Source organism: Gadus macrocephalus, chromosome 3 (genome assembly GCF_031168955.1).
Source record: "Gadus macrocephalus chromosome 3, ASM3116895v1".
In the NCBI taxonomy this organism is placed as follows: domain Eukaryota; kingdom Metazoa; phylum Chordata; class Actinopteri; order Gadiformes; family Gadidae; genus Gadus; species Gadus macrocephalus.
Genome location: NC_082384.1, coordinates 15351411 through 15377107, shown reverse-complemented (window position 1 = coordinate 15377107; position 25697 = coordinate 15351411). Strand labels below are relative to the sequence as shown.

Sequence of the window (25697 nt, the reverse complement as noted above, 5' to 3'; positions counted from 1 at the left end):
ATGCCAAAGGTTCAAAAAAGCAATACCACAAGGACACAGAATATGGGTCGATGACGTATGGGGACAGGGCTTACGGGGACACGACTTTTGAGGACATGACTCTAGGTTACCAAACTACTAATAAAGAGCTAACAGGCAAAGCCATCGCGTTATTAAGAATGACAAGTGCAGCTACAATCTCCCTTTAATCTTGAAGGAGGTCTTTTGCCTGACGGGGTCGTCTTGTTATAAAGCCGTATTGAATATAGAAAAGGCTAAAGGCAGTTGGTACACTCAAAGACAACAGCAGCGTTGGGGAATGCACTGCTTATTTTGGTGGAGATATTCAAATTGACTTGACTAATACAACATGGTGAACGATGAACTCTTAATATCAAGCAGCAGTTTATCAGAGCTTGCATTTGCGAGGGCCCATTGGCCATGTGGTTTCGGCAACAGTGAACACTAGGTTGAATGAATGGGGCAAAGATATGCCACACAATGGTATCCCCAGGGTGTTGTTTGGGCCCAGATGTGATGCACATTGATGACATTTGTTCTCGCTTGCGATGCTCACCATGTGGATCAAATGGGCCCGGGCTTGAAACTCATCCACGAGAGAGTGAAAGGGAAATGCTGTGGTTGGAAAAAGTCAAAGAAAAAAAACGAAGAAAACAGAATTTCCCAAAGGCCACGGTGAGCAGGAAAATGTCCTCGTCCGTCCAAGTAAATAGAGCTCAAAACATTTCCCAGAATCGCTATTCTTCAAAGCATAACGGCGTTAAGTTCATGTGGAATTGAATCCCTCTGCTACACCTTTGTCATCACATCCTCCAAAACAATACCCTGAGCCTTGAGGTAGCTCGGTTGGTTTTAAAAAGTTAAGATTAAGTGCTAATGATAAAAACAATGATGGTGATGGAGTGGGGGGGGGGGGGGGGCAACACAATCCACCTCTGCGATCAGATGTATCGTATATGTAACCACTTAGCAGACATGTTTCGTTGTGCTCTTTAGCATGTGGAGGCTGCATCCACAGAATCTTGTCACCTGAGATTCTCCAGAGCTTGCCAGTAGGAAAGATTATAGTGCTGATATAAAATATATATATGGTTTACAGTGCCAGCAGGGTAATTATGTGGCTAATTGTGTGACAGGAGATGGGATGGTTTATAGAAAGATGATATGTTGTCTGTGCCAGACTACTGCAGTGGAAGCTATACCGAGGTCAATTATGACAGCCCACAGGTGTCATGTTGTGTCTACCATTCAAAACCTTTTCTAATAATCACAAAATTATTCAATTATGTTATTTTTATACAACTCGACTCCGCTGAACTAGAGGCTGAAACATGCCCATTGTCTTGGCAGTTTGTGTTAAATGTTGCAGCTGGTTTTAAATGAATGTTTGTGAAGGTTTCTTATTGCTAATTGTTAATGTATGTGTAAATCGTTTTGAAAGTCAGACAAGTGGTATTGGGTGTGTAATAAAGTGTATAAAGTGAGTTATTACAGGTTGTTGGCATCTGGACATGCCACATCTAACAGTATAGATCTCCCTGGGGAAACATATTTATACCGCTGTCGACAGCGTATTCTCAAAATGTTGCGACAACACTGCTTTCTGACCGCACATTAACATCAACATACAAAATATAGAACATTAACAGTTACAATTGTTTGTTTAAAGGCAAATTGGCCCGTTGTATTGAAATGATACACATGCTTATTTTGTTGTTTTTCAAAAGCGAGGTCTGTGCAGAAACTGTGGGTGAGTGTGCCCTCTGTTAAACTTTAATAAGTGCTGAGACAGTGCTAATCAATTTGTTTTGGGGCAATGTAGATGTCTAATAATTGTATTGTATCTGATTGTTATTTTATTCGTGTACCACTTTGGTCATTTGGTGCATTTCATTTTATCATAACAGATGTTGAAGAGGTTAACTGAACGTGGCAGAAAGATGTCTTTAGTCACTGTCTCTGACTGCCGATTTGAACCGATTCCATATATTTTTCTCATAGTCTACTGAATCCCAACCATGAATACATATGGAAATCATTCAATGGAAACCATTTCAACTGCCACCTGATTATAATATTAATAAATGTAGTTTCTGGTGTAAAGTGGGGAATCCTCCAAATATCTTATACAGAACTAATACTGAATAAACTATTAATAAGAAAGGAATAAAAGGAATGCAGCATGGAGCATTATAGCTATAGTTGTTATAAGAAGACATTCAAGTCCCCTTGGTAGAAGGAGAGTTGTATTTTGTTATATTCTATTTAGTCACCTACTTAACTCCAAACCCAATTACTATTTGCATCTCACAACCGGAACTGTAATTTATTTCACAAGTTGTTTGGGATAACCACACATAGTCTGTAGACCTTTAAGTCGAAGAATGGATTTGGTGTATGGATCTTATTTTATATAAATGGTATTTTGCAGCTATAAAACCATTTAGGATTACGGTCATCCAGAACATGATTTTTTAGTTTTCTGTCACGACAAATTCTGTTTGATATGAAATACAGGAGATTACTGGTGGCTCTGTTGTTAATATGCAACGCCAATACCACAACACAGCAAACAAAATCTCAAAACAAAGCTGTTTGTAACCCCAAATAAATGAAGCAGAACCTCTTGCGTATAAATCTTAATCCTTCATGCTAACTTGTGCTGAGAGAAATAATAAAGTCATGAGTAAATAAGTGCCTGAAGGGACCTTAACACACACACACACACACTGGGACTAAGGACATCTGCTCTGATTATTCGAAAAAAAATAAAAATAATAATAATAATAGCAACGGCAACACACCGAGATCATGAGCCCTATCGTGAGACACTACTTCGCTACGCTACGACTCAATAGGGCAATCTGAGGTTCCCTCAAGCCCCGAGGCAGATGACCATCAGCTGACTTGGGAAAGATTGACCCACTGTGGTCAGGATCCCACAATGTGTACAAGGCCTTTGTCCAGCCCGAGACGAGTTCCTGCAGCGGATCCTCTCCGGGCTACACAGCCTTTCATAAGAGGCTCCTGCAGCGAGACGTGCAGATGTGCAGTCGGCCCAATGAACGGAGAACACACAAGGCTTTATTATTTCATTGAGATGTTAATCCTCTCAACTGCATAAAGACATCCAACCTTCAACCCCACCTCTCCCCACACACCTTCCTCCCACTGCCAGGGAGCTAGCCTGGGCTATGCTACGTCTTCTGTTCAAAGCATCGTTGTGGAGACGGGAAATAATACAGTCCAAAATAATGACTGCAACTTTTGATCAAAGCAGAACACTGACGGCCAAGACAAATAGAGACGGGGCATTGGATAGCGGCAGCACATCTGATGATACGCGAGAACATGAGCTGGTGCGACTTGTGCCAAATGGCGGCAGCGGAAAAAGAAAAGAAAAAACCGCCCTTGCCGCACTTGAACACAAACAAGAAGCGGCTGAGAGCCAATCCCAGGTAGTGGTAGTTTTGTTGAGTTCACCTCGTGAACTTAATGTGAACTACATGGCCTGATAAGTCAAATCAGGAGATGCGTCAAATGCAGCGCAGCGATGTTTGTTTTGCAGGAGCCAGCTGCCCCGGTGGAGCATTTGCTACATCGGGGCAGAATACTGCCTGCCCAAACTGGGTCTCACTCTACGGTTTATTCTGCTGTTGACACTTTGATGTTTGTTGAGAGTTCATAGGAAATGCAAAAACCCTTTGATTACTGTTGTTATACCAAAGTATCACTTGACAAACAGAATAGTTAAAGTGGTGGGTGAAATCAAAAGCAATACACCAATCTGATTCATCTTTGCCTGAATAACGTAAAAAAGATTCTACAACCACACAGGGATCATAAATGGTCCCATACATGGACGGTAGACACAGACTGGGCTTGCAGTTACTGAAGTCTGTCAAGGAGACCTCCACCCCACACCCCCAACCCACCTTTCACTCCATCAAGAACTCCACGCTCTAAGCCCTGCATAGCCTCAAAGCGGCACTTTTCGTGCCTGATAAGTTAATGTGTGGTCGGATGACACCTTGAAATTCAGTCTTGCCCCCCAGAACAGCCCTCCTCCTCACCCCCACCCCCCCACCCCATGGTCATGAATTGTGCTTTGATGTGCTGGCGGCGCGTCATTTGAAGTACGATCTCTCTTTATTAAGCGAACGCCTGCGCTCTAGAGGTAATGTTCCCCAGGTGGTCTGTTTCTCATACGCCGGTGATGACAAGGTGCCATAGGGCAGCAGCAGGATTCATAACAGGAGGACACACGGGTCATCTCGACAGTGTGGGACGGTGTCTCTGTAGCATACGTCAGGACAGACGTGGGGCATATGTTCCATTTGTTACGGAGAGAAGAGCTGTTGTGGTTGGCTTTGACCATCAACCATGACGTTGATAATCATCATTCAAATGAATTTTGCGTATGAATGTGACTGTATGATTACGCTGCTTTCTGCTCTACTTAATATGGGGGTAAGATCACCACGAACGGCCCACTGGAGTAAGGTTTCTCTTTGGTGCTGCAACGGTGTGGATTGAGAGCGCAGTTTGCAGTCAATCTAATCCGAGATTGAACCGTTCAAAGAAAGCTCCTTCTATATATTTTCTAATAACTTTGAATGGCCATCTGGGCTTGCAGAATGTACACAAGATTAGATTTACTATAATATTGTGAATTATTATTTCATTTTTCCTTTCTTACTCCATCATAGCCCTGTTTGATGGTTTTTCTCTCACCATCTCAGGCAGATCTGCACTCATTCAAATCACATGTGAAAAAGCCATCCCACGAAAACCTCCATTGTTCCTAACAATAACTTTCACCTCTCCGACAGACTGAGTGTATAAAACCTAATCAATAACAACACGACTAACCCATTGCGTACACCTTTAAACAATCTATGGACGCGAGGGGAAACGCTCCACGGTACTTCTGCAACACTCGGGCTCCGGCACTGTATCATCCTACCGCATGCGGCAAAGAGCAAACATGTTTTTATCATTACAGGCTTTGATGCAACTCAAACCAGATGGCGGTACGGAGGAGATAAATGGTGGCAGAACGTGTGGAAGATCTGAACCTGTAGGTGGTACTAGCCGAGATGAGGACTCTATTGCCGCAGGGGTCAGAGGGTATGTGTGCCGCAACTTTAGGGAAGATCCGACACCGGTGGACGATTAGCTCACTTGACGGGGTTAGGGTTAGGGTTAGGGGTTTGGTATTACTTGGAATATTTGGCATTACGGATTTGGTAAAAAAAAGTTTTCAGTTTTACAATTTGTTATTTAGTCGCTTATCCAAAACCGCCAGACCACTAGACTTCCCTGGCCCCTTTTGAACCATTCGTTATTTTATGTAACAAATGTGTGTCATTACTGAATATATTGATCATCCATGTGAATAACAAATGTGTTCATTAATGTAAGTTGTTGCGCGACTTCAAACAAAGTTTACGATGATTACGACTTGAGAAGCCAGCATTTTGAGGATAAACTTGAGAAGCTAATATTTTCTCATCATTTTGATCCCGACTGTTTCTGCAGGAAGGTTGGCAGGTCCAACTAACTCAACTAAAATCCTTCTGAACATAAAGTCGACTGCTTCAGATAAGACAGATGATGGTGTCTTTAAATGGTGTCGCCTCCCCTGACAACTGTTCCACCGTCGTCAATGTAGTCAGGAGCTTCTTGTGGCCGCATGCCACTCTGTAATGATACGCTCAGACAGGACGATGTTAAATCTGAAGTCTAGGTCTGATTATGGGGTGAGACCTCCAAAAATAGTCACAGCTAAAAAGCAAGACAGCATGACATTGACGGAGGAATACTAACACTCTGAAGACATGACAAGCTCCGAGTTTAGGGACAAAACGTTGCAATGAAACCTTCCCCCAAAAAGGAAACAAAACAAAAAAGTAAAACCGCTTTCTTTGAAGTCAAATCAAAGTCCAACCTTGATTACCGCTGGAGATTGAGCGAGAGCTGGAGAAAGGTAGAAGAATTGCTGCTGGCAGGTCTATTCATTACGTTGAAGATGTTGGATTAGGTGAAGCATTTCTGAGAGTCATGTCTTTAAATTCTGGAATTAACCCTGTGCGCTCCACTCTCGCTGTGCCACTGCATCTGGCGGCCAGCTGTAGCAGTGTGTGTGTATGTGTGTCTCTGATTGGGGTCGGTAAAGGGTCTGTCTCATTCAATATACAACAGAATAAGCGACGGGGAGCTTGCAGCAGAAGAACCATGAGGTTAAGAACCAAGACGTTTCAAGTGTGTCATGTTGAAGGCAGATTTAAGTCAGTTTAAGATTAAATTTGTACAGAAAAACTGTGTTTTTTGTTTTTTTTTTACAATAAAACACACCGTTAAATTGTGTTAGGAATGTTAAGTGTATTTATTTATATGGTTACATACACCAGAAAGGAATATCAGTAACCGACCACACTTAAGATGAGATAAACATCAGTTGCATTCAATGGCTCCATTTGGTAAAAAATATTTATTGGACAGGGAGGGATTAAGTACACATCAGTAACGTTGCTGGTCAATGTCAAATGGATTTTACAGAATGAATGTAATGAAATGGAAACATTGAAAAAAAAATACAAGCATTAAAATACAAAAATACGCAAAAACAGCTAGATTTCCAATTTCGTCTAAGTTAAACGAATAAGATGCAAAAACATATACACAAAACTGTAAGGTAAGAGGAAAATATCTTATTATTAATATCTTAGATGACTTGAGGACAGAGAGGTTAGGACTGAGGAGAGCTACACTCACACTAAGTAACATCAAGGGTTGCATTTCCAAAGCAAAACATCTCCACGGCTCTTTTTCAGTACCCATCTGTTTTGTAGAATGTTTCTGCTGAACTACTGGACCGCTTTGGCGTAACAAAGTGACACGGGGGACAAGAAGCAGTGCTGTGCTTAATTGCACAGCATGCAAGTCAAATTTCTGATCGCATTATTTGACAAAACCAAGGCACTGAATTTTTACTTGGACACTCGGACAAACCATTTATTTTGGTCAATTTGCTGTCACTTAAAAACGATAAGAACAATTGATTAGTTAATTAGGATTTTAGTAGAATATTCACAATATTAAATAGATGCTTTAACATTATTTATGTAACCACACATTAGAAGCTAATCATTGTGTTATTTTCATGTTTCTAATTGGCTGAAATAGGTGTCAGGTGATGTCACTTACCAAAACAAAGCAAGTGATATCTCCTGGCTCCACTTTGGGCCAAACGCAAATTAACACAAATTATCACTGATCAACAGTACATTCATGTGACAGCAGGTCACTGGCACCATTCAACTAAAAAAGGAGACACATTTCACTCTGTTAACATACAGTACTAAAAAAGGTGAGATAGTCAATCAAATACATAGTAGCTGTAACTGTGGTTAAACTAAAAAGACAACTGACAGCAACACCAACATTAAGTGAGCAGTGCATTTAGAGCATTGACAGGAGAGACTATGCAGATTCATATGTAGCCATAGTAGTCGTGTGGTCCCACCGTTAATGTTAAGGGTTTGGAGAAACCACCGGGGCCTACCCAGGCCCGGCCTCACGCCTTTTCCAGTGACTTGTAATATTCTTTCAGCACGTTCCACGCCTTGGGTGCCATGAAGCCTTCCGGGGGGTTCTGGCCCTCGCGAGCCATCTTACGCATGCGAGTGCCTGAGATGAAGTCATAGTCCTGATGGCTGTCATTGAAAAAGAAAATAGCAGAATTTGTTATGGTATTTTTGGGAAAATCAACCGACTCATTTAATCATCAAAGCGCATTAATACGTTGTTAATATTATTTACCCACATTTAATATACAAGAAAACATGATTCCACACACTGTTAACTGTTAGCTTGTTGTAATTCCGGCCATACCCTTGATTGAAGGACTAGAAGATACAATTTAGGCAAGGCCTGGTCGAAGCATAAAATTAAAAGGCATAGCACAGATGAAAAAAGCACAGATGAAATGCTCTCCGTTCCCCAAGATGCCCGCCAGAGCCGTGGGTATTTCCTACATCTGGATTCAAAGCATGAATTCATACATGATTCAGAGTAATATATTGCGAATACAAAATTTTCTGGATGATTACTCTGTGTAATGTCATCAGGGCGGTGGACATGCGAGCGTGATCATACTGCATTCTTTGGAGGGACAACAGAGCGATCTTAGCCTAATGACACACTGTTTGGTTTCATTGTTCTCGGTCTTTGGTGGGCCGATACACTGTCGTTCCTGTCATGGTCTTTATGGCTCTCGGGGATTGGACGGGCGACTTGGTGAAACCGTTGTACGCTTTCATGGCCTGCTTCCCCGCTTGACGAAAACCAGCCCCGGTTGGACGGAGCAGAGCGGCAGCAGAAGGCATTTTGCAGAGGCTCATTTTGTGATGCCATGGGCAGGTGAAGCCCGAGCACAAAACAGGTATCCATTTTATTCTAACGAGCGCAAAATGTGTGCTGGAGCAGTCACCTTTTTTGACAAGCGATAGAATTTCAACAAATTGCATTTGAATCATTGTTGGAAAGGCATCACATGGAAAACAGAATGAAAATGTTTTCAGTGCTCTGGCCGCAGTTAGTCACACCGCAGAAAGCCAGAAACAGTCATTGTTGCATGAATTGATGATGGAAGCAGCCGTGAGTCCAGAGATTGGACAGATTGCAGTTAGTCACCGTCGGCAGGCTCCGTAAACAGATTAATGGCATTTATTTGTACTTTTTGGAAAACTTCAAGGCTCACGTCAAGGCTGGGGAACTTGGGTGTGTGAGGAACAAAATGTGTTACTGTCATTGTTGGCATGGCTGCTTAGAGTTTTCGTCATAAGTAAATACGACATTTGTTTAATATGGAAACTTCAAAAATGGAAACTGGTAAATCATTGCGTTAACATTACTTCGGTAACAGGTTGAAGACCTTAATGGTTGTTAATATGACAATTATCTATAAGTATACGATGATGTGTTTCAAATTGTATAGTTTTATATTCTGGCATTGTATTAGAGTTGTAGATCCACTGAAAGTTGTGAGAATTACAACACGCAAAAAGTAAGTACTATGAGTCTTAAAAAAGGAAAATTGGATATGTGATGACAATAATGGATTCTTACTTCTTGGGCTCATAAAAGTCCATGGCCTTTTTGACCTTGTTGTAAGCGGCAACCTTGAAGGGAACGATCTCCAGGGTGATGAGCCCGGGCGCCATGGTGAGGACCTTGGCTCCGTGGGTGGGCTCGTACAGGTCCTTGCCTGTCTCTGGATGGGGCATGCCCGCAGGGTCCCGGCCCACGATGTAGAAGTTGGCCCCGGCCACCATCCGCGACCGGCAGTGCCACTGCACCTGTGGATCATTTGAAACCGCTTAGCTTAAAAGGAGCATCATCTGATTTATGAACACCGGGGGACAGTAAGGGGTTCTTTGTGGTTTGGCAGAGTTAGAAAATGAGTCTGTATTGGAAACAATTGTTTCATAATGTAACCCACATGATTTTAAAACAATAATAACCTCTTATTCAAATGTTTGATGATTTCATAGGATTTGTTGAAGTGGAAAAATTATATGGATTAGTACAAGTACTCCCTCACATAAAGTAGCAAAAATGATGGTATAGATTTGTGAAATATGTCTTGGAAGTACTTTAAATTAATGGCACTGTATCAGAGGCCATTTTGCAGAATGATCAGATTATTGTGGATAACAGCGCTGATGTGGTAAACATACAAAAACACAAATACCCTTCAGAAAAGATCAGGCCTGCGGATAAGAACCTCACATTGAACCTTTTTGCTCTTCGCCTTTAATTTCTGAAAATCACATTCAGATGCAAGTTGTGTTTGTTTGGAAATATATTGAAGCTAAAATCTTTTAACACGGGAAGGTGGTCCCAAGAGCTCTATAGGCAACTGAAACTCTGGCAACGAGTTCTCCCACTTTGAGTCAGCATACGTTACCTCCATAAGAGTTCACAGGCAGGCAACGCACTACAGCTGTTGCCCTCAGGAATACACACTTACCACTAGAGCCCAGGCCTTTCTCTGGTTCTTATTATTAGTAATAGCTAACATCCAACATTGCTTTTAAAACATTGCACATAATATTGGTGAGCAAAGAATAAAGACCCTGGTGACGTATGGAGTATGTGTGCTTATGTTTCCGTTAGTCTGTAGTATAATATTTAGCAATATACATGCACACTCCTATAACTACAAGACAGGGATTAGAACACAGGCTTCGGCCCTAAGGGATCGTAGATCTTTAGAATAATCCTGAAGCTAACCTTTGGCATACACAGAAACTGGACATCTGCCTGTTTTACATTGTGGTTTCCATGCAGGTCTTAATCTTACTCCCTTGGTCGTAATTACTTTCTTGCCATGACACAAATTGTAATACTATCCTCAAAAGCATAAGCAAAGGCTTTTTGAGAAGCCACACTGTAGACTGTTCACATGCATCGCCTTGTGTTGAGTACAGCTTCCATTGAAGAAAACAAATGAAATCAAATATTTAAGCGGAATACGATTTGACCTGAGGCGCGGCTGTTGAAAGCCCATTGGAAACGCCTCTTGGTGAAGGACAACCACCATGTTGAAGACAGGCACTTGAGACCCCTTTTGGAGGATGACATTAGAGAGCGATAGGGACAGCCCTCTGACTAACATTTACCAGTTATAGGCCAATATGCTTTCAATAATTCCCACCAATACCTTTCCATAATAATGAGCTAATGACTCCAAGATGGAGGACTCACCGCTGACCCGTCCCACTAGTATCTGCTCTGGAAACATTAACCATGGAGGTTCTCTAGGCTTGATTACCATCCAGACCGATTTGATCTTTTATTTAGAGTGGATTTCGCTTCACGTGCGCACACACAGACACGCGCACATACGCACACACCCACCCACACACACTTGCTTCCTTACTCGCGAAGACTTTAAATCAAACACATGAGTCACGTAACCTTTCCACCCTGTCTGTAGGACGCGCCCATTCCGGGCGTATCCTACAGACGTCTCCAACAGACGCCCTTTCATGTGGTCCGTTCTGGACCGGCAGAATGATGCTTTGTTTGTTCCTTCCCATTTGTCCGTTCCTTTTGTTCGGAACATAATAGATCGAAGCTGTTCCGAGCAACCTCCAGTGTGTCGTCATCATCCCCCTCCCCCCCCTACCCTACCATCCTCACAACAACGACGACGTCTTTGAGCAGGGCGTGGTAGTTAGGGGTGTTACCTCGGTGGGTCCGGCGTACATCATGGGCGAGGGGAAGATGGCGACGATGGTGGTCTCGGGGTCCAGCACGCCCTCGTCCAGCACAGCGGCGTGCTGCTTCATGCGCCACTCCAGCGGCACGTCGTCGTCCTTGGTCCAGCCCCCCAGAGGGTGCAGCAGGAGGACCGGCTTGCGGTAGCCGCGCTCCACCAGCCGCCGGTGGGTGTCCTGCATCAGGAGGGCGTGGCCGTTGTGCACCGGGTTGCGCAGCTGGAAGGCGAACACGGCGTCTGGGAGGAGGTGGACCGGGGGGACGGGGTTAGGGTAGGGAGGAAGGGGAGGCGGAGGTTAATGTTGGGACACTCGAGGGCCTCATGGTGGATATGAGGATGGTCTTCTCGCACAAATGGGTGAGGGTGATGATGTTGGTGATACAAACCAACAAACCAAAGTCCAATGGTATGATTGGCTGATTTTGTTTATGTACATATGTCATGGTCACCCAATAGGATGAGAATGGTTGAGGACATAGGGAAATACAATTTTGAAAATCAATAAAGTAACAGACGGGTCGTCTGTTACGTTATTGATTTTCAATATTGTAGGTGTACTAGTAATAGCAGTCTATATATGTTGTTCATCGCACTATGCATCATCATTAGCACTTGAACGCCAAAAATGACTAAAGAACAAATAACTCTCTCAAAATTAAATCATTGGGCTGTTAAAAGGATTGGAAGTGGTGTTCATTTCGAGCCACCAAGGCTGTTGGTATTATTCCTGGGTTTTGCCGCTGGGGCAGACGTACGGAGACACGAGCACACATCTGACCACACACGAGAAGGGGAATAGGAGCCACCTCACCTGCGTTCATCTCCTTGAACTTCTGCTTCAGCTCGGTGGGCGTGAGTCGGTACTGGTCCAGTCCGTCGCTCCAGCGGATCCGCTCCAGGACCTGCAGGTCTCCTCCGATGAGCCAGTCGCCACTCTCCATCACCATCTGGGGACACGGAGAGCCAGCGGTCAGAACACCAGAACCACCCAGAGATTGAGCGTGTGGAGAAAAAAATGACCAACGTGGGCGCTGGGGTAAACATGATAAAATGGCCCATGTGTGCGATAAAATCACCCATCTATAACTCTCTGGGGCGCTGACAGAAATCCAAAAATGTATCCCAAATAAATCATAAATCACAAATGTACTGACATGAAAACGTTTCTATTTGAGCTGGCTACAAAGCGAGCATGGATCTGTCCATTGCGTGTCACCATATCTTGTTGAAAACACTGAGAATAGATTTACATCATTTACTTTTATTTCCCAATAAAACCATCCCTTGATGAGCTCATGAGCGCAGAGGGGGAATCGACCCAGTAGGCGAGCTCAATCGAAATCATCGCTCGTCCTCCAGACTCAGGCTGAATACTTGCTGTTGTTTGATGTTGACCTCTCTGTAGCCTGCGGAGTGTCCGTAGCTCAAGGTTCTCAGAGCTCTGGACGTTAATTTGATACAGAATTACTTAATTCTGTGCCAGGGAAGGCGCTCAGGGAAGCACTGCACCAGAGCTAAGCGGACGTGAACAGAGTCCAAAGCAGGCCGCTAGAGTAACTTAGACCTTTGTAAACTTTACGAGAGGTTCATTAGTTGGGTAACTATGAATACAGATAGGGATGTGAGGGACAGAAATCTTGCATCTACAACCTCTCTTGCATCTACATAGCATCAAATCAGAGAAGTCCTGTTTGCTTATACACAGAAGACTTAGAGGAGTTTTGGCAAAACATCCACTGCAGAAATCAACTGTAGCGCTGTGATTTATTTCTGCAGTGGATGGTTTACCAAACAAAAGTCCTGGGCAGGGAAAGTGTGCCGCCTGTCTTGAAGTCATCCACAACCAGTTCCACGGCAACACAGTTAACTACTCATCGTCTGGCCAGGGCAAGAATCCTCCTCGCCCAATCCCAACACACACACACACACACACACACACACACACACACACACACACACACACACACACACACACACACACACACACACACACACACACACACACACACACACACACACACACACTCTTTCAAAGTGAATGGAAACTTTAAGCACTACACGGTTACACTTTTTTTTTTTATACATGTTTAAAGAAGGAAAGGGTTCCGTGCGCACACACGCATGCCGCTGCTGTCAGGCCCTGCATAGTCTTGTATTATTTATTTATGTATCCATATTATTTATTTATACACACATATAAAAAAGGGGTCATGGCTAAGTAAACAGTCGCTACACCAAAGTCTCCTTCAAAGGGCGCGTTCTCCCCGAGGTAATGGCCAGGTAAACAGGGAAACGTAGACTGGCTCTGGAAGGGTGTGTTGACTGACTGCCGCAAGCCAAGTTCCGGATTTAAATTACCATAACGTATACACGCACAAACTGTTTTGTGAGGGACACATTAATCAAAACAGGCTGTGCGCGCACACACACACAAATACACGGAAGGGGGATAACGCATTGACGGCATATTGTAGATAAAAGTTAACGAGGGGTCGGGGCGGAAGTATCCGCCAAGTGCTGGAGGCTAGAACTGGAAGCAGGTGTGAACTCCACTGGTGGTCACTGTGCTTCAAAGTAAAAGCCTAAAATCGCACAAAAAGGGTTGTATATAAATACAACTTTTGAGATACAAACGGCATGCAATCAAAAAGATAAGGCTAACTGGCAGAGACATGGAGTTAAACACAACTTACATTCGACCATCAATGGAAGTGATTGCTTTCGAGCAGCACTAACAACAATGTGGGGGGGGGGGGGGGGGGGGGTGTATATGTGACCCCATATAGGTTAACTCACGTTTCCGCTCACGTCGCTGCCAATGTACGTTCACGAGAGATCCCTTCGCAAAAATCCCTGATTTAAATGAGTTAGGCGGTTGAATTCTTAATGCGGCGTTGAGAAAATTCATAAATATATTTAAAAAACAATGATCCTGCTATTTATCTCTGTGACTGTGAATTTACTGGTAGGGGGGCTCGTAATGTCCACGCTGAGGCCAGCACTGCATTTAACAATGCAAAACTGAGCCGCCCAGTTCACTGACACTCAGGAGTCTTTTGTTTAAGCTGAGGGAAGAAAACCTCAGCGCCATAATAAAACATGTGTGCTGAAAACCAAGCCACAGACCAAAATAAACTAAAGAAAACAGTTGGACTGGCCACAAGCGTGCGGCTCCAGCAGACGAGGGAACAGCGCCATCAAGTCGCGTCTTGTGTAAGAAAGGCAGTGGACTTTGATAAGGGGACCATTAGCCATTAACAGATACTTGAAAACTCTATTTATTTTTATATAGAAAAAACCTGTGTCGAAATTTATTCCAGTCGAAGGATCTTGTTTCAAACCCCAATTACCTGTAGTGTGTGAGACAGTGTGTGTGTGTGTGTGAGAGTGACAGTGTCTGTGTGTGAGGGACAGTGTGTGTGTGTGTGTGTGTGTGTGTGTGTGTGAGTGACAGTGTCTGTGAGTGAGTGACAGTAGGTGTGATTGATAGTAGGTTTGAGTGACAGTATGTGTGAGTGAGTGAGTGAGACAGTGTTTGTGTGACAGTGTGAATGAGTGCGTCAGTGAGTGAGACCTTGATGTAAGGGTGGTCCTTGCAGGTGGTGCCCCACTGGCGGGCGCAGCGCTCCTCCTTCCTGTGCTCGTAGAACTCCGGGTTGCGCAGGATGGCCACACGCCGGCCCTCGTACACCAGGGCCATGGCCGTCACCCCGTCCAGACGCTCCTTATCAGACACGGACACGGGCAGCACCACCGGCACCGACAGGTTGATCACTCCACCTGGGTGTGAGAGAGAGAGTGAGTGAGTGAGTGAGTGAGAGAGCATAAAACAGATCGCTGCTCAAGGGGGTTCGACACTTGGGGGTTCCCAGAAGGCCCTGAATAACCAATAAACAGCAAAAGGCAGGAGCTACGTTTCTCTACATTAGAGCTTGGTCAATAATGTTGGGATATATTGTGTGTATCTCTTCCTACCTGGCCTTGGACACACTAATTATTATAAATCTATCAACATATTGACCATGTAATTTCATACCCTTTCCTTTGGGCTAATAATACCAAGCTAGCATATATGAAGTACTTAGTGAGGCTTTCAGGCTGTATTGCTTTTCTTTCAAAGGACCTGAATCCCAACCCATCTCCCCGGCTATAGAGATACTTCTGGCTTTTACCAGCGGTACACTTTTCAGAGGACGACTCCAGACGATGTCTGCTACCCCACCCCCCTCCCACACACACACCACTTGTACCGAGGAACACACACACACACACACACACACACACGGGAGACTCAGGCCCGTTATTGCATGATTCGTTAATTTTCATAAAAGATGAAATTTCACTTTTCTAATTTCCTGCCCCCCCCCCCCCAGTGCAGTGCAGTGCAGCGATCCGTTATTGACCAGTTGTAATGGGGGAATGAATCACTACTCCCTTGTGACATCAACTTTTTTTATTATTTCGATATAGGTCTTTGAGGGCGACATCCTGAGAAGGAAGGAACTGAGCATCGACAAATTATGGTTTGTAGTGTCAATCAATACTGGAGGCTTCTTCCCCTTCCTCGCCTCGGGTTTCCCGCCTCCAGGACAAACAATAGGGAACCCGAGGAGCCGGCGACCATCTTTTTTTCCGCTTGTGTCCAGTAAAAAGCCCAGCTAATTGTCTACAAAACAGGGCACTGGGACAGAACCTAGAGCTTGAGTTTGGTCACCGACGTCAGCAATGCAGAAACGGAGCAGTTGAAGCTGTAGCAGTAGACGAATCTCGATGATAAAACAAGTGCACTGTTCTTGGATGGTATTCCACTCGATTTACTGGATGTTGTGCAGCAGGGGGAGATAGATGTTGGGCGATACAAATCTGATGGGTCGGAGGTCATATGAGCAATAAAAGTAAATTGACTCCGTTCTGGGAACACCATCATTCCTACGGTTCCAGAGTAACTTGTTTTGGACCGTCACAAAGGGATGGCCGAAAAGATTTTCTTGTGTTTCATTAAGTCCAAGAATGAAAAGAATTTCCATTATATCGCAATTACAATACAAACGTGCCGACAGTAGAGGGTGTTCCTCTAAAGTATGCAGTCGCCTTTCTTTATATATCTTATCTTGAACACACCGCCGTTTTTCCTGACATTTGATGAACATAAACAAAAAAATCTGTTTTGTATTCACATATTAAACCGATTTGAGATTGTGTCCCATTAGCGAAATGTAAGAGACGCAACGTGGAGCAGTCTTGAGCATATAGTTAAAAACACACACATCATAACGCACCCTGCAAACACGGTTCAATTAAATGGCTTTTTGATGCTTCTGGAATTGAAAGTTGACCTTATTAGCGGTGTTCAAGAGACTGCTTTGGAATTGTATAAAAGTCACACAAAAAGGGCATTCTGACCGCAAAATGTTGCCTTTTGTCTTTCCTGTTCCATCGTTGCCGTTATTACAATCCATTATTTAGTAAAAAATAACCCTGCAAATATCAGATCATTCAAAATATTAAACCAGTGTCAATGTCTGGATAAGGTATTAAACTGTTCATTGTGAGCAGAATGGAAAGTGAGACAAGGGAGGACTTTTAAATGAGCAGTATGGATTCAGCATAAACTTTGGAACAATGCTGAGAAAGGAAAACGTTGATAAGCCTCCAATTTTGCATCAAGGGTCGGTATGGCCTCGCTCCCTCTGTCAAACTACCCTGGCACAGCTCCTTCTGTGAGCCTCCGGCTCCATCTAAGGCTAACTGGTAACCTTGGTAACGCAGGTGCCAGACAGCATGCATAATAATAGTTATTAATGATTATTATAGTAGTCCATGTTAACTCTAAATAAACTCTAACTACTAAATTATAGTAGTAATAACTAACAAGTGGGGCTGCTCACTTACCATCCAGTAAACAGTCGAAATGGAGACACTGCAAGTACTCCCTCTCTCTCATGAAGCCGTTCAGGGGCGTGGCCCATCCTTCGGCTAGCACCTGCACCCACTGCATGTCCACCTGGAGAAATCAAACGCCATGAGCCACGCGAGACGCTGCCAGGACTTGGTAGCTCTGAGGTGGCGCTGCCATGCTGAACGCTAATGGGAACGATTGGCTGTGGTGAGTAGACGTCGTCAGGTCACCAGACACTGCGGCAGAAGGGGGCTTTGAAAAGGGAACACCAGCCAAATGTCTTTGGTTGGATGGATGACCATAACAAGAGTGAACTCCTTGAGAAACCGCCCAGTGGCTAGAAATAGGCCATAGGAGATACGAGATGTACCACTCTCTCTTGATCTGCCTTTGTCTCTATCTCTGGTGTTGGTCAAGGAGGCATGTGCAGATCCAATCATTACTGAAAGGGTAAGGCCTCAAAACATCTGGTCTGGAAAGATAGACCAGTATTTGGGAGAAAGAGGTGATATGTCAGTTGTTACCTTGCCGATCTGCACGGCAGGTAGAGTCTCCGCGTCTGCCTTGGCCAGGTCCAACTTGTTCTCCGAGACATACAACTCTTTGATCTCATAGGAACCATCCACAGGAACAATGTCCTGATGAGGGAAAAAAACATGAAATAAATCAGCAAGGTTCATTAAGAATAAGTCAAACATTGATCAGATAATCAAGGGTTCTGCATGAGAACACGGATTGACTGATATAATCATGATCAAACTATTGACTTATAAAATCTACATCTCATTTAAAAAAAAAAAGCAAAGAGACACAAAGTCATACATGAGGATTTAGTTCCCTCTAGTGGTGAATGGATGCAGTGCAAAAGAGTGCAGTAATTGAGCTAGTCAAAAGCTCCATCGAAAGTGGAAAAACACAACGACTAGTGTTTGACTTGCGATAAATCTTTGATATCTGTTATCGTGTGCTTCACCCTCTCCTGAAGAAGGTCAATCAGTTGTTGTATGCACTCGTTCAAGCTACAAGAGTCGGTCTTCAACACCAGATCTGGAGCCTCTGGCTTCTCGTACTCAGAGTCGATGCCGGTGAAACCTGCAACAAAAAACTATGATTTAACAAAGGATTCGCGTATTTTCAAAGTAGTTCCTGTTTAAACTTCAAAATTCATATAAAGAGACGCTTCCGGGGCTGCTCAATGTCTCAACCACTAGTATGCTAACCACCTCACAATACTTTTAGTATGGGACCCAGGTTCAATTCCCCAGGCCTATGCTACAGATGCTTCCCATCCCCTTACCTCTCCTTTCAAGAATGGCACAAAAGCCTATCACAAAGAAAATCTAAAATAAATAAAGAGACACCAAGTCTAACTGAACTAAATAAAACAAACGATTGACACAGAAGATCTAATTTCAGATGTATGACTTAAGTAAAGATGAATGACGGTAATTTATGATTGCAGGTGGAACTTTGCTTCGTTTTTTATATTGGATCTTATAATAGGGTAGGTTATCTGGTGGTCTATGTCGTTGTGTCCCGCTATCGCTCAAGAGCTTCCCGTGGATGCCCCCTGTTATGACCAAGCAGACACATCAAGTGTTTTATCATGCTCCTTATTTTTATTTATGCCGTTTAGTTCCTCCAACTGCACTATAGGCTTATCTATCCTGGCACGGCCTCTTTATACTGGATTAGTTTAACGGGGGGAGGAAGGCTAATGCAGCCCATCTGAATCATTCAGAATGGGTGCATTAGCTGTGCGTTCCTGTAACTCCATGTACTATGGCAGCTCTTGCATGTTGGAAAATTGCCTGTATCAATAACCCCGGGATGAGAATAATGTGTTGTTTACTTTATACACACACATATTGGATTGGGAACGATATCAGTCGTAAGATTTCAACTTAAGTCACCACTACAACTACTATCATTTCACTGAAAATAATGCTAGTTGTTGCACTTAATGTTAGGCCACTGTTTTTCAGTTTTTTGCCATCATTGAATGATTATTTATGTGACCCCTCTGCACTGAAAAAAAGACTTATCCCTCATGTGGCTGTTGTTGTTTCTTTTAAAACAAACGTGTTGTATTTGTAGTTTAACAAGATTATAGACATGTTAAAAATGCATTTGAGCATGGAAAATATGAAATCAATGTATGTTGGTTCAATAAACATTCATAGGCTATGAATCAGAATGATAGGTAGTGGCCATCCCCAAAATCCACCAGAATACAGGAAATCACATCTGCCAAATTCCTAATTTTCTGAGGGACGACCCCCCGACCATGTCTACGCCCTACCCACAAATTGTATCGCCAGCCAACCGATACAGACATATACACATATTTTGTTTGTATCTTTCTTCCCTCATATCCGATAAGTTGAAGTGCTCCCTCGGATGGGGCTGATGAAAAATGTTGGCCCTCTTTATCATGTAAATTACCCATCCCTGCTTTAGATGTTTACAGCTATCCTAGATACCCACCTACTCATCTTCTGATGCCTCTTAATCATATCTCTTGTAATGTATCCCTTTCCAAAAGTGGCAAAATTAATGACTATCAGCTCATCAATAGGAGATTTAGAATATTGATTTAGAATCCTTTGAGCCAGAGATAATCGATAAGGTAAAACGCTAAGCTAGGATTAAAGTTAGGGGAGTGCAGAACACTTGGAGGCGGCGGAGCATTCAGGATACAAATCCTAAATGGGATTATTGGCGTCTTTCCAGGACACACCAAATGGGAGATAGCTGGGACTGTCATGAAGAAATCTAGAATATCTCTCTTTCGGAGAACACAAGCTAAAGATAAGGCTGTAAGATAAATAAAATATACTCCAAACAGTGTAATGAAACACATTTTTGGAAATAATTATATGCATCTTATTGTATTTATTTGCCTTAAAATGACAGCAGGAGTTTAAAAGTACACTGGGGTAAAAACAACTTAATTGCTTTTGCTTGAGTTGATAAAAGTTAAGGTCGGCCAAGGTCAACATTTTTAATAGATTCATGAGCTGTAAAAATAGCGACGTTTTTACAAAATGTCTCCTCACCGTCACGCACACCTCCTTGAGTGGAGAGGGGATATCTCGAAATATATGCGATATCTTCTCATATCTCATGTATAAATTATGAATAAAACAAGTACCTCTTATTTCCCCAGCCCTGGCTCTCTTGTACAGTCCCTTCACGTCCCTCTGCTCGCACACATCCAGTGGGGCGTCAACAAAAACCTCGAAGAAGGGCAGACCGGCGGCCTCGTGGATCTTCCTGGCGTTGAGGCGGTCCTGGAGGACAGAATGACATGGGACAATTCACATTCAAGCAAGGCTGAAACTTAACATTTGCATAATTGTCAACTACATGTAATATAGCAATGTAACAAAGTAAAGTAACTAGGGCTGGGAAATCAACATAGTGGCCTGCAAAGCAAGCCACACTATTGTAATCATGAGTCCTATATTCCATTTTTCTCTTTTGCCGATTTTTGGTAACCATCTACTCGTGGTGCCATTTACAACAAAACCACTACCAAAAAGTAGGGCATATATCAATGCAGTGCACGTCTACTTTAAAAGACCAACATTGCTGACTTTTTTTATTAATAATATTATTATTATTATTTAATATGTCTGAAAGGGGCACAAATGCTCAAATCAAACCACTCCAAACCTAAACACCTGGGAGTTCTCAAATAAAATATGGCATATGTAGACCGGAAGTGGGTCTCTAAAAAGTATTTTTGGGCCCTATAACTCGTGGTCCAACCTATGCAGCCACGCCCATTTATAAACAAACTCTGAACTTGGTTTCTGGGCCTTATTGGACATGCTGAATCTTTTTGCCTCAAGGACCCATAATATCTGCCTGGAAAGTGTTTTCTGTACCTTGAACCTTGAACCTGTACCTTCTGAAAACCTTGAAAGAAGTTGCGAGAACAGATCGGTAAACCCGATGACCAAAAATTGGCTGAGTAATGGCCGATTTATGTGTGAATATTAGGGATGCAAACAATTAATCGATTATCGATTAATTGTCGATAAGAGATTACTCGATTAAAATAAATTACTTGCAATTAATCGCATTTTTAACCCGTAATTTTCCAACCATCCACGTGAGGGCGCGCTTGACACCAGACGTACTTGACGCACACGCGGGAACACAAGCGGGAACACAAGCGAAGCAGAACAAGACAAACGAAAAGCGGGACACTAGCTGTGTTCGAAATCGTTCCCTATCCACTCACTCACTATTCCCTATATGGTGTTCATGATATAGTGCACTATTTAGGGAACGAACAAACGAGAATTCGAACACTACGCTTAAGATTTCTAAACGTCATTTGCGTCAGTAAATGCGCCGGGTATTTGTGTGACGCAGACAGATGCGCCCACATCATGTAAACAAACCGGGCACTCACGACGAAAGCTGGAGGTTGTATTGATGTTGAATGTTACATTTCCTTGTTTAATTAATTTTGAATGTTAAATATTTAATGTTAAACCCCAAATAAATTGTTGACATTTGTAAACGAAAGCCGTCATTAAATGTTATTCGTTTTCGAGGTTATTCAGCTTCTTCTTTTCCTCCGGGAAAACACGACCGCATTGCATTGTGGTATACGGGAGTATCATGTAGGGTACATCGTATGTACCCTATTTTAAGTCCACTATATAGTGCCCTATATAGTGGACCACTGAGAATTCGAACACCCTACAAAATGGCGTGCACCCTATTTAGTGCACCACATCCATGATAGGGAACGATTTCGAACACAGCTACTGACACGATGAAGAGGGCAAAACGGAGTGCAGTATGGAGCCACTTTAAGTTGGTTAATGACGACAAATGACAAATGTACTTATTGTAAGTCGCTTTGGATAAAAGCGTCTGCTAAATGCCCTAAATGTAAATGTATTTTAAAGTACAACAACTAAACGACTTTGTTGAATTATCACCTAAATGTGTCACATTCAGAAGGAAATTCAGCTTCTCAGAAGAATTGCCGCTTATCAATTAATCGATCATCGATCGATAAGATGAAACAACTATCGATTAATGAATTACTCGATAATTTGCATCCCTAGTGAATATGATTATGCAAATTGGCCACCATTGTTCATTCAATCACAGGTCCACTTCAAAGAACTCCAGAGATCTATAACTTGTTTGGACCTCCCCTTAGGTCATTTGGAAAGATTTGTAATCTTAGCCTAAAAAAAAAAAGTAATCCAAGGGTCATTTTCAAATTACCTCTGTTGCAGGTGCTCACCAAGGAGATTTTTAATGATGGAAGTGAATGGGGAAAAAAACGCTGACTTCAATCAGTCCAAAGGCTAACAACTCAGAGATGTCAAAGTTGGTACACGTATGGAAACAGCGCATAAACAGACTACCAGAAAATAAAAGGACTTCTTTGTTGACAGGGGGCACTATAACTCACATTCAAAGAAAAACAACGCCGTTATTTGATCAATCCCAAATCCGCTTCAAAGCGGCCAGGGACTTGAAACTTGGCGTAACTGGTCATTTACCTCGCTATCATTAGTATGTCAGATTGCTCACAGAATATTGCGCACACACGACGAGCTGGCTCACGCAACCACCCAAATTTTCTTCCGAACAAAAGCACATGTGAAAACGTGTCTAGTTTTCGAGGCGAGCAGCGTGGGACGGACAAACTGTTCCTTGTTGTCGCAACTACGAGTCATTAATGTGACTCAAAGCGATTGTGCACAAGTCAAATTGAGGCCAAGCTATGCCGTCATTTTGTTCAGTCACTGAGACACAATGACTGTCCTGCATTTAAAGTAAGTCCTCTTTAAACGCCCTGAGTCAATAAAGGAAGGCTATACTTAACCTCCGTTTCATTGATTGTGGTTATAGGATAATAACCAGCCTGCCTCTCATTCGAGAGCCGGCTTCACTCCCCCTCTCTGTTTTTTTATATTAATTAGTTAAATGACGCAACATTGTAGCACAACATAATAATGGAGCATAGTAAAGTAATAGGTAACGGAACACAGTAACGAAACACAGTCAATGAACACAGAAACTGAACATGGTAACGGGCATGGTCACGGAATATAGTAACAAGACGGTTACAATGTTCCCTTACTATGTGCTGTTACTAGGTGTTACTAACAGAACAGAATAAGGGAACATAGTAACAGTCGGTAACTAAGTCTCCTTACTATGTTCTGTTACTGAGTGTTAGTAACAAAACAGAGTAAGGGAACATAGTAACAGTTGGTTACGATGTTCCCTTACTATGTCCTGTTACTAAGTGTTAGTAACAGAACAGAGTAAGGGAACATAGTAACAGTCGGTTACGATGTTCCCTTACTATGTCCTGTTACTAAGTGTTAGTAACAGAACAGAGTAAGGGAACATAGTCACAGTCGGTTAATATGTTCCCTGACTATGTTGTGTTACTAAGTGTTACTAACAGAACAGAGTAAGGGAACATAGTAACAGTCGGCTACGATGTTCCCTTACTATATGTTCTGTTACTAACAGAACATAAAAACGGAACATAATAACAGAGCATAGTAACAGTACATATTAAACTGATTAGCAGAACAAAGTAACTGCCATTTGTTTTTTTTGATTAGCTTAAAAAGTTAGCGTGGAATTCCACTGAAAACTTTGAATGACATTTAACAAAAAAATGTATATTAGCTGTATATTAAGATTCAAGAGTTGTAAGGAGGTGAAAAAATCTAAAACACCCCTCCTCTCCCTCTTGCTCTACTTTAATACATGATTGAGAGGCCTTGCATTACTGCTCCTGTAATTGACAGGCAAAGGGATTCTGAAAACATCCAAAAAAGAACCGGGAACCGTCTAATGTCTCTAATGTCTCATGCAGAAGCAGGCGTCTCTGTGCTAATTCATTTCACTCACTTATAGCGGACAGATGGCTCTGGCGAAAAAAAAAGAAGCTTGTAAAAACTACCTACAGCACCTTTAACATTGTACATTCCAGTAGCCCAGTTGTTTACAAACAGGGACATGTCTGTAGTCACACGCTATGGTTTCCACTCACCCTGCCATAGGGAGAGATGAAACTGGCGATGCAGACTAGCCCTGCATCAGCAAACAGCCGGGCCACCTCGGCGATGCGTCTGATGTTCTCCTCGCGGTCTCCCGGGCTGAAGCCTAGGTTCCTGTTCAGCCCCTGACGGATGTTGTCTCCATCCAGGGTGTAGCAGGGAATGCCATGGCACACCAGGTACTCTTCTAGGGCCATGCTGACTGTGGTCTTGCCCGCACCAGACAGACCTAAAGGCAGAAAGAAAACGACCAACACATGAAACTCAAATTCTCCCCAAGATAGGGTAGGGTTGTGATTGATGCAGTACATCTGCGTTGTGGTAATAAAGAAAATGGATATTGGACTGGGAACATACCACTGAGCCAAACAGTGCACCCTCGGAAGCCCCCTCTGGTGCCCACAACCTGTCCCCGCTTGTTTCGACTGACATGGTGGGCTTGGTAGGTAACATTAGTCGCCCTGTGCATTCCCTGAAATGTGACAATTCTCCGTTAATTCATATGCAAAATAACGTTACAGTTGCTTCTTCGATCTACCAGGACAAACCCCTTATGAATGAACCCATGTTATTGTAGCTGCGATTCGGATATACAGAAAGAGACAATCAAAGTAAGGGGAAATAGGGTTCCTAACCTGAACATAAGGTAATGTTATAGCCTATAATCGGACTCGTTTGAAACACCAATATAAACAACTGTAGTGGACAAACGGCAGCAGATGTACTGAAGCTGCAAAGCATAGCTTGGACCACCGCAGCTAAGACTTACTAACTTATTATAAAAACGTTTCAGTCCAAAGGGTAAGGAAGTAGAGGTAAAAACGGAAAAGATTTGTTAGCTAAGTGCAACAGCGCAGCTAGGTTAGCATAGTCGGCTAGTATAATAGTTATAGTGAACGGACTGCTGGTGGACGTGGCGATAACATCGGCTACTCACCCAGTTTTCCGGCGAATTGCTCAGTTTCGGCTTCTTGTGCGAATTGCCAGATGTCTCCATGGCTGGCAGTTCCTATTGCTCTTTTCCAGGTAACCGTTGAGAAAACAATAAAATAATAAAAAAAAACGAAGGAACGTACTGTACAATATTGAGATTCCCAGATGAATCCGATTTAGGGTAAGACGGATGTTGGGAGGGACCGGGGAGAGGTCTGCACAGTTAGACGGAAGTGACGTAGTCAGGTACGTATATTGATAAATACATCAATACATGTAGGCCTATCTCTGAACCCATTGATGGGATAATTTTTTATTCGTTTGTAGAGTTAAACTTTGCTATTTCCATTACCCTACCATGTTAAGAATGACTGAAAAAATTGCTGCTGAAAAAAAAAAATGAAATAGGTTGCGTAGTCTATTATTAGACAATTTGAATAGGTCCTATACAGAGTGAAAAGTAGGCCTATGCTTGTTCATGCAGTCATCTAACTCATCGGATATGTTTCATGGT

At 42.9% G+C, this 25697-nt stretch overlaps 1 protein-coding gene across 1 annotated transcript; it reads right to left on the bottom strand.

Annotated features, from left to right (window-relative positions):
- Positions 1 to 6474: 6474 nt before the first annotated feature.
- papss1 (3'-phosphoadenosine 5'-phosphosulfate synthase 1) lies at positions 6475 to 25413 on the bottom strand. Its single transcript, XM_060047574.1, has 12 exons — positions 25188 to 25413; positions 24608 to 24722; positions 24244 to 24479; positions 20344 to 20482; positions 18163 to 18281; positions 17714 to 17827; positions 17183 to 17294; positions 14865 to 15070; positions 12102 to 12237; positions 11259 to 11527; positions 9133 to 9362; positions 6475 to 7718 (listed from the first exon to the last, which is right to left on the bottom strand). Exons 1-12 carry the CDS (start codon positions 25245 to 25247, stop codon positions 7580 to 7582), a joined length of 1875 nt encoding a protein of 624 aa, XP_059903557.1. The 5' UTR covers positions 25248 to 25413; the 3' UTR covers positions 6475 to 7579.
- Between the last annotated feature and the right edge of the window lie 284 nt (positions 25414 to 25697).

Coding starts and splice junctions, on each gene's coding strand:
- papss1 (XM_060047574.1), bottom strand. CDS start 25,247: ATGGAGACATCTGGCAATTCGCACAAGAAGCCGAAACTGAGCAATTCG. Junction 18,282..20,343: donor CAGGGCTGGGGAAATAAGAG/GTACTTGTTTTA, acceptor TTTTTGTTGCAG/GTTTCACCGGCATCGACTCT. Junction 17,295..17,713: donor CTGCCGTGCAGATCGGCAAG/GTAACAACTGAC, acceptor TGATTTCTCCAG/GTGGACATGCAGTGGGTGCA.